This window comes from Cajanus cajan, chromosome 11, assembly GCF_000230855.2.
Source record: "Cajanus cajan strain Asha chromosome 11, NIPB_CcT2T_4, whole genome shotgun sequence".
In the NCBI taxonomy this organism is placed as follows: Eukaryota; Viridiplantae; Streptophyta; class Magnoliopsida; order Fabales; family Fabaceae; genus Cajanus; species Cajanus cajan.
The window spans coordinates 36,275,053-36,290,651 of NC_138527.1; the positions used below are offsets into that span (position 1 = coordinate 36,275,053).

General features: G+C 29.7%; 1 protein-coding gene across 1 annotated transcript; it reads left to right on the top strand.

The window, feature by feature from the left end:
• The first annotated feature begins 9,507 nt into the window (after positions 1–9,507).
• RKD5 (RWP-RK domain-containing protein) lies at positions 9,508–14,873 on the top strand. Its single transcript, XM_020362167.3, has 5 exons — positions 9,508–9,843; positions 10,000–10,249; positions 12,732–12,979; positions 13,660–13,874; positions 14,427–14,873. The coding sequence occupies exons 1-5, from the start codon at positions 9,789–9,791 to the stop codon at positions 14,637–14,639; spliced, it is 981 nt and encodes a 326-aa protein (XP_020217756.1). The 5' UTR covers positions 9,508–9,788; the 3' UTR covers positions 14,640–14,873.
• Positions 14,874–15,599: the final 726 nt, after the last annotated feature.

Below are 15,599 nucleotides of genomic sequence, written 5' to 3' on the forward strand. Positions count from 1 at the left end.
AGATTTTGGCTTTAAAATGAATATTTAGACAAAAATATAAAAAAAAAAGTAGAATAAGAAATATTAGTAGGTATATTATAATTTTGTAAATATTAATATTAGTAGCTAGATTTCAAAATAATAAACATATAACAAGTATAGAAGTAAAGACGACTATATTAATCACCAACACCAACATGTAAATAAAAAAATAAAGTATCTCATGGTTCATAACATATCAACACAACAAAACAACTCAACATGGCATCATTAAGTTTGAAAGATAAACAATTCAAGCATATCAAACTTACACCACAACCATGTTATTCAACAATATAATCATCAAAGCATATGAACAATACCAAATCACACATCATATGCATACACCTCAACTAATGTGTCATCACGCATTCACTTATGAAGATCTCCTACACCAAGATGAGCGATTTAAGTGATTTGATCCTACTGAACTAACATGATCTTTTTCACGCCTTTCATGCCTACTAGATCAACAACAAGTTTGGATACCAATCGATAATTACTTGATTTATCAGATGTCATCACTTAAATTATGAAAGTCCAATACCATTGTTAAGTATAATATAGCTTGGATATGAACTTATCATGACATTGACATGTATTAACCAAGTCCCTATGGATTACAATCCAACTAACTATCCTCATGATACCACACATATCTCTAGTAATCAGTTAAGGGTTGTAGCCCTTAATTTCATACCTTACTCCAACATTAACAAAAGATCTATAGGAGATTCAACAATTCACTCCAAGAGATAATGCCTACTCAATGAGGGTTTCAACAACTAGGCTCGTAGAGTACCACACTTATATCCACACAATGAGATATCCAACTTTCAAAAATAACCCCTCCTTTAGTCCTAAGTCAATTAACATACCTAAATATTTGTAGCATTCTTAACATCTCCCAATTTCATTTCATTAGAGAGGATATTTTGGTAACCATTGTGGGTTACCTTCGTTTCATTTTTGTTGATATTGCATGAGTTTTGATCTAGTCCCCCATGCTCATTTGTTTTTTTTTTTTTTTCTATTGCTATATATTTTTCATGTGTGTGCTATAAATGATTGGTAGACTTTGATATGCTAATATTGTTGGGATGTATCTCTTCTATAGTGATATGTTGCACACTTAACTTTTTAAAAAAAAAAAAAAAAAAAGAATTCTAATCGATGACTTATTGTAAGATTTATATTTTTCTTTTTAGCAAAATGACAATGTGTTCCTAATTCGTTTCCTTAATTGTTAATTAAAATAAAATATTATAAAATTATTTTAAATCTACTACATATTTATCAAATCATTGTTTCTAATTATTATTAAGTGTGAAATATATTTAAAAATAATAATTTTTTACAGCATAAAAAAATTAATTCTTGAAAAAATAAATTTGGGCATAAAATTATAATATAACATTCATGTTACAACTTAATATTAAAATTAATAAATAATTATCGATATAGTATAATAAATTTCATTAATGTGAGCCATTCGATCAAGCCTTCATTAAATATAATAGGTCCATTAAAATTCATTAAATTCATCGACTATTATAAAAATTTAAGTTTCCATCAACAATTCTGATTACTTCCAAGTCTAGTTTAAACACATATAATACTATTAAATATTAACTTAATACGATTTAGTAACTAATTTATACTTAATTAATAAAAAATTATTTGTGAAATAAAATTTAAAATTAATTAGTTTTTAAAAATTGAATATAAGCATTTATTAGAAAATCTCACTTTGCTCTCTTAAAATATTTTTATAACCCAAATTAGTCATTCTAATTAATAACTTTTTACATTGTTAATTTTTTATGACGTGACATTTTCACAACTTGTCACATATTACTAAATTCACTATATTAGAAAGATATATTGAGAAACGAACTAATTTGATCTAACATAGGTATTTAAAGATCAAAGTGAGACTTTTAAAAAATCTAACTGAAACCTAAAATAAAAATAAGGGACTAAAATTATATTTTTTTAATTTTTATTATTTTCTTATTCTGAAATATATATTATTAATATTAATATGTACATAGGTATAAAATTTATAATAATTATATATTTATATTTATTTAGGGTTTAAGATTTATTGGATTAGATTTACTCTTGTACAAGCCATTTATCAAACCTCGACTTTACGTTAGTCGTTAGATGTAATCAATTATATTTAATAAAAAATTTAAATATTCACATTAATGATATTTATGAAGAAATTTAACAAATATTAATTCAATAGTTAATATTCTTAATGTAGTATTTTTTTTAAATATGTCAATAAATATTTTTATTTAAACAATATTAGATATTGTATTATTAAATATAATATATTTATTGTAACGACTCAAACACTTAAGAATGAGAGGAATTCACACAATTAAGGATGATTTAAAAGAATTAAATTGTATTATTTATATCAACAAGATGCATTTATTTTTTGATAATTCATTATTTAAAAACTTCATAATTAAGTATGTTTGTCTTTTAAGAGATTTAGGGATACATGACTTTTTAGGAAGTTTTCCAAAGTGTGCGAGTAAAAATAATGATTTTCTGAGGACAATCATTAATCCTAAAAACGATCAGATATCTTAAAAAAGACTATCTATTAAAGGTTTTGATCAATGAAGGATTATGAACAATGAGAAATTATATGAAATGACATCATGTTAAATATCATGAAGTGAACACTATAAAAAATGTTACATACAATGACATACAAAAAGTGTCATTATAGGTACAATATACGTAGTTATATATCTATTTGATATATAGTTACACATAATTCAAGTGTTGATTTTGAATGTAGTTTAACATCATATTTTGTGTGTCATTATAGTCCATACCGACACTTTTTAACAATATATCAACATATATTGTATTTAGTGTGTAAGTAAAAATATTTTTTAATGATACGTATTGTGTTACTATATGACAATTTTCTTGTAGTGAAAGTCAATGTGATGTCAATTTTGAGGGGTGTTATAAATGGTATTAAAGCCTAGTTCACTCTCTTAGTATGATGTAGATCGAAGACGAACCAAGTAGAAGATGGTGGGCTTATAACATCCCAAATGCACTAGAAGAATGAGAGAGTCCCGAGAGATTTGTAACTATAAGATTGTGTAGTTGAGATGACTCAAAAGAATTAATTTGTATTACCTAAATTAACAAGATGTATTTACTTTTTGGTAACTCATCACTTAAGAATTCAACAACTAAGCATGGTTGACTTGGAGCGATTTAGGAATAAGTAACCTTCTAGAAAATTTTCTCAAAAAGTGTTCGAGTAAAGACATAACACACTAAAAAATCTTTTGTTTATGTTACGAGGACAATCATTGATCCTAAAGGTGATTTGACATCTCAAAAATGATTTTTCACAAAAGATTCTAAAAAAAGACTAGCCACAAAGGATTCTTATTGGTGAGTTATAACTAATAATAAATTATGTGAAATGTCTCCGTGTGGAGTGTCATGAAATGAAACTGTTTAAACGTTAAATTTTAGAGTGTTATATTTATTATATTTAGTATATAGATTTATTAAATATATGACTTTTATAAGATTAATTACTATTATTCACGTTGATATTTATATATATATATATATATATATATATATTAATATTATATATTTCAAAATAAAAAATAAAAACTATGATAAATAAATACTATTATATTATTATTATTATTAAATATTATATTAGTTTCAACATTCATTTTTATAAATATTTATTTTACATTTTATTTTACAATGATCTTATTATTATTATTATTATTATATATATAAACTAATTATTTTAAACAATAATGTTTTTATCGGCTATTTTTCATTGAGTGTTTTTGAATTTTTCTTAACTTATTGTTGCTTTTAATTTATTCTTTTAGGGGGTTATATTGGAATTGAGTTTAAAAAAAATTATAATTTTTATTCCATGTAAAATTAATAATTTTTTATTTTTATTTTAATATTTTTATTTTTATTTTTTATCCTCTAAATTTTATCTATTATTTTTAATCTCAATAATTGTGTAATTATTTTTATTTATTTATTAAAAATTTAAGTGGATTGATTCAGACGCTCTTTTCCTCATCCATGCCGGGTGCAAGTGGATTGGCATCAGATGTGAGTGAGACAGAGGGACCTCCTGTCTCAATAGCATCGGGCGCGCAAAAAATGGGGTCAAGCATGAGTTATATGATGGAACTTGTATGATTTATGATTCATTATGCATTGATTCAGGATAGTGTATAATGAAGTGTTGAGATGGTGATTAAATAAAGTTAATTAAGTTGTTTAGACATGTGAGGTTGTGATACATGTCTCAGTTAGTTTTGGTGTAGATAATTGGTTAGTGTTAATTGAATTGCTTAAACATGTGGTGTGTGATACATGTCTTTATTGAGATGCATAAAACTATAGGAGAGAAAAGTATTTTCAAAATATTTTCATATCCCATTGTGTGGATACCAGTTATGGTGTTTAGAAAGGCCGAATTTGAGAACCTATAAGAGTAACTGGCTCCATAACGGTTAGTTATTTTAAGGTGTCTCCTCTAAGATTTATGTAGAACAATATGGAGCTTTGGTCGATCCATATTGTAGCTGAAGTGACCTATTAAATAAGGTATGCAGTTAAGTGTTAAAATCAGTAACTGATTATTACAATGGTACGTAATACTTAAAGGGTAGTTGATAGACTATTCCCATAAGTGGCTTAGTTTATGCATGCTAAGGCAACGGCAAGCTCACACCCAAGCTATTCTACCTTGACATTAGTACTAGATTTTCCTATTTTAAAACATGAGAAATCAATCTAGCTTATACTAGCTATTGTTTCTAGCCTCTATGTTAGTCGTTAATTTTTGGCCCCTATTGTGATTCGATAGGATCAAACCACTTAAATTGTTCACTATTGTTGTAAGAGATCTCAATTAGATGTTACGCATGACGACACATTTGTTGTTAAGTTTTTTGGCAATTATTATTGGTGTTTAATAATTGCTTCATTTTTAACTATTGCTTAGTTGTGATTAAAATTGAAAGGTGTTGTGATGTGTTTGAAGCTATTTATCATTCATACTTGTTTGTTAGTATGATGATCCGTTGTTAGCTTATTCATTAGTGAATGATTTTGGTTGATGTTTTATTTCAGTTAACTATTATTTAATTATTATGTTTATTCTTTCACAAGCTTAATTTTTCTCTTCCTTGTGGTTGAAATTGTAATGATCTTACTTGATATAAGAGTAAGGCAAGATTAACAGGTTTTCTTGGTTAGTTGGTGGATGCAGGTGTTGGCCCAATTTTGGCGATGGTACTCCAATGTAGCTTAGTCTTGTATAGATGCTTAATCGGTGATTGGTGTTTTATTTTATATACAATGGTGTATTTTATGTATATTGTATACATGTGCAAGGTATATATGTAACCCCATAAGAAAATTTTTGATTTCCAATCATGTGCAAGAATTATTTTGGTGTTCTTAATGAAAAGTTGAGAAATTGATGATTTTCTTGAGATGTTGTTGATGCATGTGTATTCTCCTTTAATTTCTAAGTTGTATGGTGTTAGAATTGGAAGATTTAGGGGTTGCATGTATGGATTCTTGCATACGTTGAGAGGATTTAGAGGTTGGAATGTTCTTCATCAATGCATAAAATTCTAGGTTTTTGAGGCTGACTGTGGGTTAGCATGCTCAACATGAGAATTGGGAAGTGCCTTTGGAAGCTTGAGGCTAAGTATGAGATTTCACGCTTAGCGTGGTTGAGGCTAAACCTAAGTTTTCACGCTTAGCATGAGGGATGGATGTGCCTCTGGGTGGCTGAGGCTAAGCGTGAGCCTCACACTTAACATGAGAACTCAATTTTTTTTTTATATAACTCTCTAGAAGTCTAACACTGAGTATGAGATTCCATGCTTAACGTGGGGACTTAGTCAAGTATTTTCCTTTCTAATTTAATTGATTGTTTACTTGATGGATGAATTGGGTGATGAACACTTGTTGTTGGTGTTGTTTTATGGCTAAATGATGATGAATATGTTATATGTAGTATGGTAGTAATAAGCATTGGTATTATATATTTGTATAGTTGAAATGGTGATGAGCATTGATACGGCTTGTGTGATTGATATGTTATTCTTGGTTGACGTATTGAGCATTAGTATGTTGTACATGATTGTGTGATTGATCTTTATATGCATTGACCTATGGTAATGTGTATAAAAGATGTATTTTGAGGATTTGATGCTAAAAATGTTGTAGATATTAAAGCATGTTGATTGACTTAGGACTAGAAGAGAAAGTGTTGTTTAAAAAACCCTCCTTGAGTAGGTGTGAAACTCTTGGAGTGGATTTTATTGAATCTCCCCTAGGTTCTTAGTCAATGTGGAGTAAAATATGAAGTTGAAGGCACAATCTTTATCTGATCATTGGAAAGGTTGTGTGGTTCCTTGCGGATAGTTAGTGGACCAACTCCACATGTGACTTGGTAATGCATGCCAAGATTGTGGTACGTCTATATCCAACTATACTATTTTTGACAGTGGAACTGAGCTTTTTTAATGTAAGTGGAAACACCTAAGAAATCAAAAGTTAGGGATTGATATCCCATTTTAGTTGTGATCGAGAGTGGGCACATTTTGGCATGAAAATGATTGAGTTAGTTTGGTAGGGTCAAGTCACTTAGACTATTCTAGTGTATTAGGAAATCTCCGTAGGTGAATGTGTCATGACATATTAGTTGAGGCATATACATATGATGTGTTGTTAATTTGTGTGTTCATATGCATTACATGGAATATAGTATTGTATGATATGTTTTGGTGCATAGCTTTCAAATATGTTGATGTTGTGTTGTTTGGTGGATGTTGTAAACCATGATGTGTGTTTTGGTTGGTTTACATGATATATAGTAGTATAGATGTTCTTTCCTATAATAGTATATTTTTGAAATCTAGTTAATCCTTGTGTGTTTTCCATATGATATGAATTGCGATAATCATGATTTTTATACAAGCAGGACAAAGTTAGCTAAAGAGCAAGCTAGTAGAATTGGTGGGCCAAGTATTGATTAACGATATAATTGATAACTATTTTTATAAATTGTATAATAATGTTTGACCGACACTTAAAATTTTATATTATTTTATATTAGATGACTATACATATATTATATATATTATATATATTTATAGAATTATTCTTAGTTATATTTATATACATGTCATAATGTACATTTTTATGTAGAGTGAAATAAAATCTTAAATATTTGAGTAATTTTATTATTAATTAGTAATTTTATAAAATGTATGATTATGACGAGTTGAAACATCTATTATTTGGAAGAAAAAAAATTATATTTTATTAAGGACGCTGGACGACTTAAAGAAAACGCAGTTAATGAAAATGAAAAATTAAAGGACGAATAATTAATGAAAAGAAGTAGAACTGTACAAGTAAGCGAAACAAAATTGATTCTTAGTTATTCACGGAACTGATGTGATTTTAAAGCATGCGTTAATCAAGTTAATAGTCCTACTATGCTTTTTTGAAAAATGCTACATAACGTTTATGCCAAATAATCTTTCGGATTATTTAAAAGGTGATATCATTTAATTGATTTTAGTATAAAATATTAATTTAATTTAATAATTGTAAACATTTATAAGTTAGCAGATTATTCAGTTTTCGGAAGTCGAAGCATTTTTCTTATTTTTTTTTACTCAAGGTAATGATGTTCATTAGACTCATTTATTTTACTAATTATTTAGTTTATAGTTTTTTTTTAGGTTAGATTATTATTAAATTTTTTATTTAGCACTTTTACTTTCCTATAACATTAAATTTATAATTTTAATTCTATAATTTTAATCCGTTTTAAAATTCATAATTTTATCCATTCACTAAATGCTTATATGTTGATTCTTAGAATTTTAACATTAATAAACAATATTTATTATTAAATAAATGATATGATTATTAATATTCAGTGATATTTATTTAAATTAATTTTTTTATTTTACTTAAAAAATAATAAAATGAAATAAAATTAATAAGTAAAAGTACAATATATCACCATCATTAAATTTTAATAATTATGTCATTTATTTAATATCAAATTGACAATAATATTATAATTTTAATACTCAACATATCAATATTTAAAAAAAAATAAAAATTACATAAAATTGAGAGATTAAAATTATAAAGTTAAAAATATAAGAACTAAATTGTTAATTTAATATTATAGGAGATTAAAAGTATAATTTATTTACTTTTCAATAAAATCCAAATAAAAAAGTTATGATAGTGGGTGATATAATATCTAAATAAATGCATAATAATGACAATTTATTTTGACAAATACAAGTTTTCGTATTTTTTTAATAAAAAGTATAACACCATCTTAGTATATTTTTTTATTAATATTAATTTTAAATAGAAAATAATTTGTTTCATAAATTTGGAATGCATCATGACAATTCATCTATTAAAACATGTTAAGTTTGAATAACATGTTTACACGCTGTTTTAAGGCTATGTTTAAATAACTATTTACACGTTAAAACATGTTAAGTTCGAATAACATCCTCACAAAAAAGAAAGAAAAAAAAATGCTAGATTGATGTTCATCTGTTAAAACATGTTAAGTTTGAATTATTACCATTTACACACCATTTTATGCGGTTCATGGTGACTAATGAGAGTGGTAAATTGACGTTTATGGTTAAGTTTGAATAACCACCAATGACTTAAAAAAAAATTATGTTCATCAATTAAAATCTTTAAGGTTAAGTTTGAAAAGCCGTTTAGGTACCGTTTCTTACAAAATTCAACGTAACTAAAGAAAATGGGTGAATTGACGTTAAATTGATTTTATCATAAAATCAAACATACACTTCAAGCATTTATATTTGGCCGTTTCACCAAAGAATTTTATTTAATTTTTATATAATACATTTCAAGATTAAAAAAAAAAAAAAAACACTTGCAGTCATAAAAAATCTTAAAACAAAAAGCGGTTAGTAAAATGGCTCCGTGAAAATGCGGTTTGATGCTTTCAATAGAGACAAGACAACATTCTACGTTATTCTGTGTTTGTATAAACAATTTTATTCATTTTTTGTTGCAAAAACAATTTTATTTCTTTACATTGTGTGTTATTTCCTTTTAAAATAACAAGATAATTCTAAATGTGCCTTTTTTTATAATTAATCAATTTTAATACTTTAATATTTTAGATTTCACAAAAAAGAATGAAATTCACTAATTAGTAATTATATATAAAAAAATATAGATTAAAATCACAATTTTTGAAATATGAAGAATAAGACAAATTTTGACTGAAACTGAATTCTTTCATCAGATTTTTTTCGCACATAGTTTAAAAAACAAATCTTGATGTCTGTAGTCGAAAGATCTGAGTATTGAGTTTGATTGAGAAGGAAATGTATTGATATGATTAAAGGTTGCAGAATAAATTTGCAGCTACACAAGAGAACCAAAAAAGGAGAAGAAAAATAAATGAAGAGAAAAAGGAGAGTGAGGAGGTGACAAAAGAAAAAGACTAAAGAGAAAAAGAGCCAATTTTAGCTGGGCATGATTCTAAACTGATCCGAAACCAACGAAAAAAGCGGAAGATCATGCAAACTTGCACTTAAAAGCTCGTATTTGCCTCATTCTCTTCCTTCTATTAGTCCACGCTTCATGCTTCCTACCCATTACTCTCACTCTTTTCTCATGCCATCTTCATGGACACCTCTTTGCTCACCCACCTACTACTCCTCAACAACACCCTCCAACCAGGTATCTGCCCATGCATCTCATCACCCAGATTTTTTTCACTTGTCATTTTCATTCTAAGTTTCGCTTTTCATTTTAAAAAATGATTTTTTTTTCCTGGGGTGGCGGAATTTCGTTGTTTGTTTATTTATTTCCTTTGTGGGGGTGTGTGAATTGCAGAGTTAATGAGGAGCGTGCATGTGTACCGCCAAGGGGAGGGGGAGGAAAGGGAAGTTGAAAGAGAGTTTGTGTTTTCAGAGAGTGGTTCCTATGGGGAAATGCAGGCTACCCCAATTTTTAGATTGAAGAAATCTTGTGTTTCTGAAGTGTGTGAAGGGTACCGGAATGGAGTGTGGCTTTGTATATTTGCGTTTCATGTTGATCATACACCTCAATTTTCAGGCATTCCACCCCTTTTGTTGGTCACAAGGTATATCTGCTGGGCCCTATATTTTTCTTTGACATTAGTACAAGGTTTTAAAAAACAGTATGCGGCTGAAACCATCAAGGCTTTTGGTGTCACCACAACCTCAATAGCCAATTGAGGCCATATCAGCCACATTTGTATGCAATTTCTTACAAAATTTGCGACGAAAACACAATCACCAGCCAATTGTGGCTGTATCAGCTGGTTGACCGACTGATACACAACCACCAGCCAATTGTGGCTGTGTTGGCCGGCCAATTACAGTTGTATCCGTCGGTTGTATCAGCTGCATTTGTGTGCAATTTCCCACAATAACATCAGTGACGAAACCATGACCGTCAGCCAATTATGGCTGTGTTGGCTGTATTTGCCTCCAATTTCCCATAACATTACAACGAAAATACAACCGCAACTGCAATTTAAATGTTGTATTAGTCCTTCTTAGTTAGCCTTGTTTGCTCCTTACTCCTTTGAATTAGATAACACCCCCCCCCCCCCCCGCTTGTGAATTGGAATTGGTCCCTTTGGATTATGTGATTATGTACTTAGCTCTTAGGTCCCACAAAGATTTCCCCACCTTAAATCAATTACATTTAAAATTAGAGACGCAAAATGTTGTAATGTGTGCTAATTGGGTTGATTAGTACATTTTAACACAAAGCTAATTTTGGGCTGTGAATTTATGATATATAACGGGCAAGTGATGTGGATTCTCTGTTTTTCTTGGAGAACATGAGAGAGTTCTCTTCTCTTTTGAGAATAAAAGTTATTAGACACTATGACATTGAACTGGTAGACCTCTGCACAAGTAACTGTGGGTCACTCCCTAATAAACAGTTTCTTTCCATCTCATGACATTACTTTCTCATAGAATATCCAAATTCATTTACAAGTTCAGTTTACTGTAGTAGAGAACTTTAGCAGTATCCTAAAATTTCTTTATGCATGTAGCAGTTAGTCACTGATTATTCCAGAGCATACCTTTGGTTATGATTATGAGTTGAGTTCTTTGTTTGGAAAAGTTGAAATAGCAGGAAGTGGGAGTGACCAAGCAATGATATTAAATTTAGAAAATGTATCCCTCCATAACTTTTTATATCCTTATTTTATAAGAGTAATGTTGTTCTCACTGCATAGAGAGATAAGAAAAAAGAGAGAAAAGTGTGAGAGTTAACCATTAAGGTGGTGGAGAGAGATGTAGAGAAAAAAGTATAGTGGAAGTTTTAAGTGGGAATAGCATTAATGCTATTTTACTAATAAGATTCATAACAAACAGAACAAAGCCAAGGCTTTAGACCAGAATATGTTTTTGGACTTACCATTAGTCCTGGGAAATAAGCAAATGCTAGTAAATAACAGCATCATTGGTTGAAGCAACTGATGTTTGCTTTTACCGAAACATACATCAGATGTGTCTTGAGATGAAAACTAGGCATGACCTTTCCCCAAACACCCAAAAATTGGGAGATGCATTCACAGATCTTCATGTAGAATTCTTCCCCCTCTATTAGTAACATTTTGTTTCCATGTGCAGAGACAATGTAATGTAATATGTTCACTTAACCTTTTACTAATATGGCATTCAGATTTACCTTTCCTGAAATAATCTTATATCTATATGACTGGTTTACTGAGACATAAAGGAATAACTAACACTTCTTGTTTACACTTTAAGGAGAAAAGGGAATCAAGAATAAAGTTGATTCTTTTATGTATGAAGCAGAAATACATGAATATATGCTTTGCATTTTATTTAATTTTAAAGAAAAGAAATGGAATGGAATAGAGTAGACCAATTCCTTTCCAAATCTCTATTATCCTCATAAAAATTTGTTTTTTTTTCCCCTTCCAAATTAAAGGGGAACAAGGTGACATTAAAAACATATACTATGTGTTCTTCAACAAACAGAAGGTATTCTGCATATTAATATCAAATTAAGATGATGATATACCTTAGTACCTTTAATTTCTGGAACGGGACAGAAAACGGATAACTTTTTATTTTAACTTTTCATACCTTCTCTCCTTCTCCCTAAAATACCCTAAAGCTCATCCCCTATTTTTCTTCTATCATTTGCTCATTATTTTTTCCCTTGCAGGGTTTTAAACCTTGTTTATTTCATTTTCTTCCTGTCCATAGTGGAGTTAGAGCTCATGGGTAGTTCTGGATTTCATTGAACTTCCAGTGTCCTATTTTATTTTGATAGGAATGACATTATCAACAAATTTCATATTGAACATCATGATGTTTGATATGACATGCCTATATTCTTAATAACTTTATCTTGATATCACCATTTCACTGTATCATAAAACTTTGGGTGATTAAAACCTTTACTACTGTATGACTCCAAAATATCTCTCTACATGATTGTGCCACCACTTTTACAAGTTTTTAATTTTTTGAGCCTGTCCATTATTTTTCCAAGTACTTCTACAAATTAACTTATCACATATTCAACTCTCTTATTCTTTTAATTTTCAGAAATCCAAAGCTTCAGATGATTCCAAATTTGCTTAATGATCTCCATAAGATATACAAGTTGGACCAGAAGGAGGAAGACAAAGATATACCGCAAGACTCCACAGGGGAAGAATGGCAAGGAAACAACAACATTTCCGAACCATCACAAAAAGTCTTTCGTGTTCTTGAACAGGATCTCAATTGTCTTCCTTACGAAGAAGAAGAGTCTGAGTTACTGGACAATGACACAGATGTTGAAAGCTCACCAGGTTGAGTCAATGCTCTCAGTTATCTAATAGACATAACATAACATATTTAGCACTAAATGATAGGCACAGTTTGTTCTGCAGCTTTGATATTATATGGCCATATTCAATCTTTAAATTCACTTGGTGAAACCTAACTGTTACAATATCTCCCAGTTTTGACCGTCATAACTATATCATTGTTGCAACTTGGGTCTACGGTTCTGAATGTATAAGTTCTGAATTGGTGATCAAATAGAGTAATCCTCTTTGATAATCACACACTTAATGGAACTTTGTTTTTAGGTTTTAAAACTTATGTTTTCCTCTTTTAAAAGATTGATATTATTAATCCCAATCTCGTTTATCATGTTTTTCCCAATTTGGAATGTCATTATCTGTTTTGTTCCCACAGCTCAGTCTTAGGTGTTACCACTTCATTTATTAAAATCGAATTTCGGATACTATATGTTTAGTGCAGTACATATGTTGTGAAATGACATTTTCAGTACCTCCTTAAGTTAAATCACCTATCTTGACTTTGATTTGTTGGGGCATAAGGTGGTTCTTTGACCCAAAAAAAAACGATTATTTTTCCCATCCTTTACATAATTTTCCTACCCGGTTTGTAAAGCTTCCTAATGTTGAGTTAATAATGCCATGCATAAATATTTGTATCTAACAGATAAGGTGAGAGTTTGCAGGTTTGATAGAGAAGAAAAAGAGGGCACCGAGTGATCTTGTAGCAAAAATTTCTTTATCAGATTTGGTCAAGTACTTTGGTATGCCAATTGTAGAAGCATCAAGAAATCTAAATGTTGGGCTTACTGTTCTCAAGAGAAAGTGCAGAGAATTTGGTATTCCCCGCTGGCCTCATAGGAAGATCAAATCACTAGACAGTCTCATTCATGATCTTCAGGTCCTACTTCACCTTTTTAATTACGATGACTTTAACACTCTGTATTGAGCTTTATGTATAAAAATGTCTAGAAAAAGTCTATCCATCTACAGCTATACGCTTATATTTAAATAAATTATGGTGAGTTATTTGTAGCCAACATGGTTGAATAATTAAAAAGCACAGTCCATGATAGTTAAAAAGTTCTTTGAAGTTCAATGCACGGTGTTAGCTTTCACATTTTAATGAGATGGAATAGGTGAAACTAAAAAACATGAAGTGCACTACGTTTCCAAAGATGGGCGAATGTCGACATCAATGCTTAATTTTAAGTGCGGTTTATTCGATATTGTTTCTGTATGTGATCTATTAAACATTCACCTTTTGCTTTATTTACTTCTATGTTTAATATACATTTTGAGTAAAATATTAATTTTTTGACAACCTTGTAATATCTTGTAATATTCAAATTTGAACACCTCTTACACGGTACACACAAAAAAAAATAGTACTACTTGTTTCAGTTATTTTTGGGCAACATTGACTGATTTAGAAGGAGTGTGATATATGCAGGAAGAGGCAAAGCACCAAGAATTGGAGGACATGGAAGCAGCCATGGCAGTGACAAAGAGGCAAAAGATGTTGGAGAATGAAAAGGAAGACATAGAGAAGAGACCCTTCATGGACATACAAAGTGAGACCAAGAGATTTAGGCAAGATGTTTTCAAGAGAAGACACAGAGCTAGAGCTATTGAAAAACATAATTCTACAGTATCCACCACATAGCACCTTTTAAAAGAGCCAAAGGGCAACAAAAACCATAGTTTGCATTTGCAAGTTGTAGAACGACAAACCTATACACCTTTTCTAATTGGTCATTTTGGCCTCATAGATTTACTTTTGACTTATTTGTGGATTGCAATATCCAATCCAAAGGCAACTAACTTATAGCATCTAGAGTAATCAAGCTTCGTATCTTATTCTCTTTTTCTTTTTTATTCGACATCATTGCTTAATGCTTATGCAATTCTTTCTAGTTGTATCATGTTCAGATTTACAACACTAAATAGTAGTAAGTATTGACCCGGAAAATCCAACGTGAATCACACAATTCAGTGGTTTTGGAAAACAAGCAACTATGAGTTGTTTTGGGTTGAACACACTTCTATCATGCCAATCTCTTATATCCAGGTGTTAAGGTGATGTGTTAAGCGAAAAAGCTTATAGAAGATCCTCATTTCATTGAATTCAGTCGTGTTTCATGTATGAATAATTATGCTATTTCCTCGAAGCCCAATCATATGTACGTGCGCTTATGTTCCCATTAAAGTAAACGATGGTCACTTTTTTGGTTAAGTTCAAAGTTGAGGATTATATAATGTATCTGTGCAACGCATATTTGATGTCTTTGCCCACTTGCTTAATTTGTTTTTGGTTAAATACAGCTCTTGTTTCTGTGTTCGAGACTTTCTTCATTGATAGCGAAATGTAGAGAGAAAACACATGTCTTCTAGTCAACTTTTTCTGGACCACGTTGCTAGTAAATTTCTTCATTTAGAAAAAAACTTTACGTTGATGTCACGCGAACGTTTTGCTTTGTTCACTGGTTTATAAGTTAGCCAAAAATTTATAAATTAGAAGAAAGTTTATAAATTATAAGTTAAAAGTTGAAAAGTTTGAAGCTGATAAGTTAATTGATTAAATTGAAAGTATTTGATAAGTTAGGTGGCTAACACACATGATTTT

Excerpts from the sequence above, each read along its gene's own strand:
- RKD5 (XM_020362167.3), top strand. The coding sequence starts at position 9,789 with ATGGACACCTCTTTGCTCACCCACCTACTACTCCTCAACAACACCCTC. Across the intron at positions 9,844-9,999 it reads CAACAACACCCTCCAACCAG|AGTTAATGAGGAGCGTGCAT; the intron begins GTATCTGCCCAT and ends TGTGAATTGCAG. Across the intron at positions 13,875-14,426 it reads GTCTCATTCATGATCTTCAG|GAAGAGGCAAAGCACCAAGA; the intron begins GTCCTACTTCAC and ends TGATATATGCAG.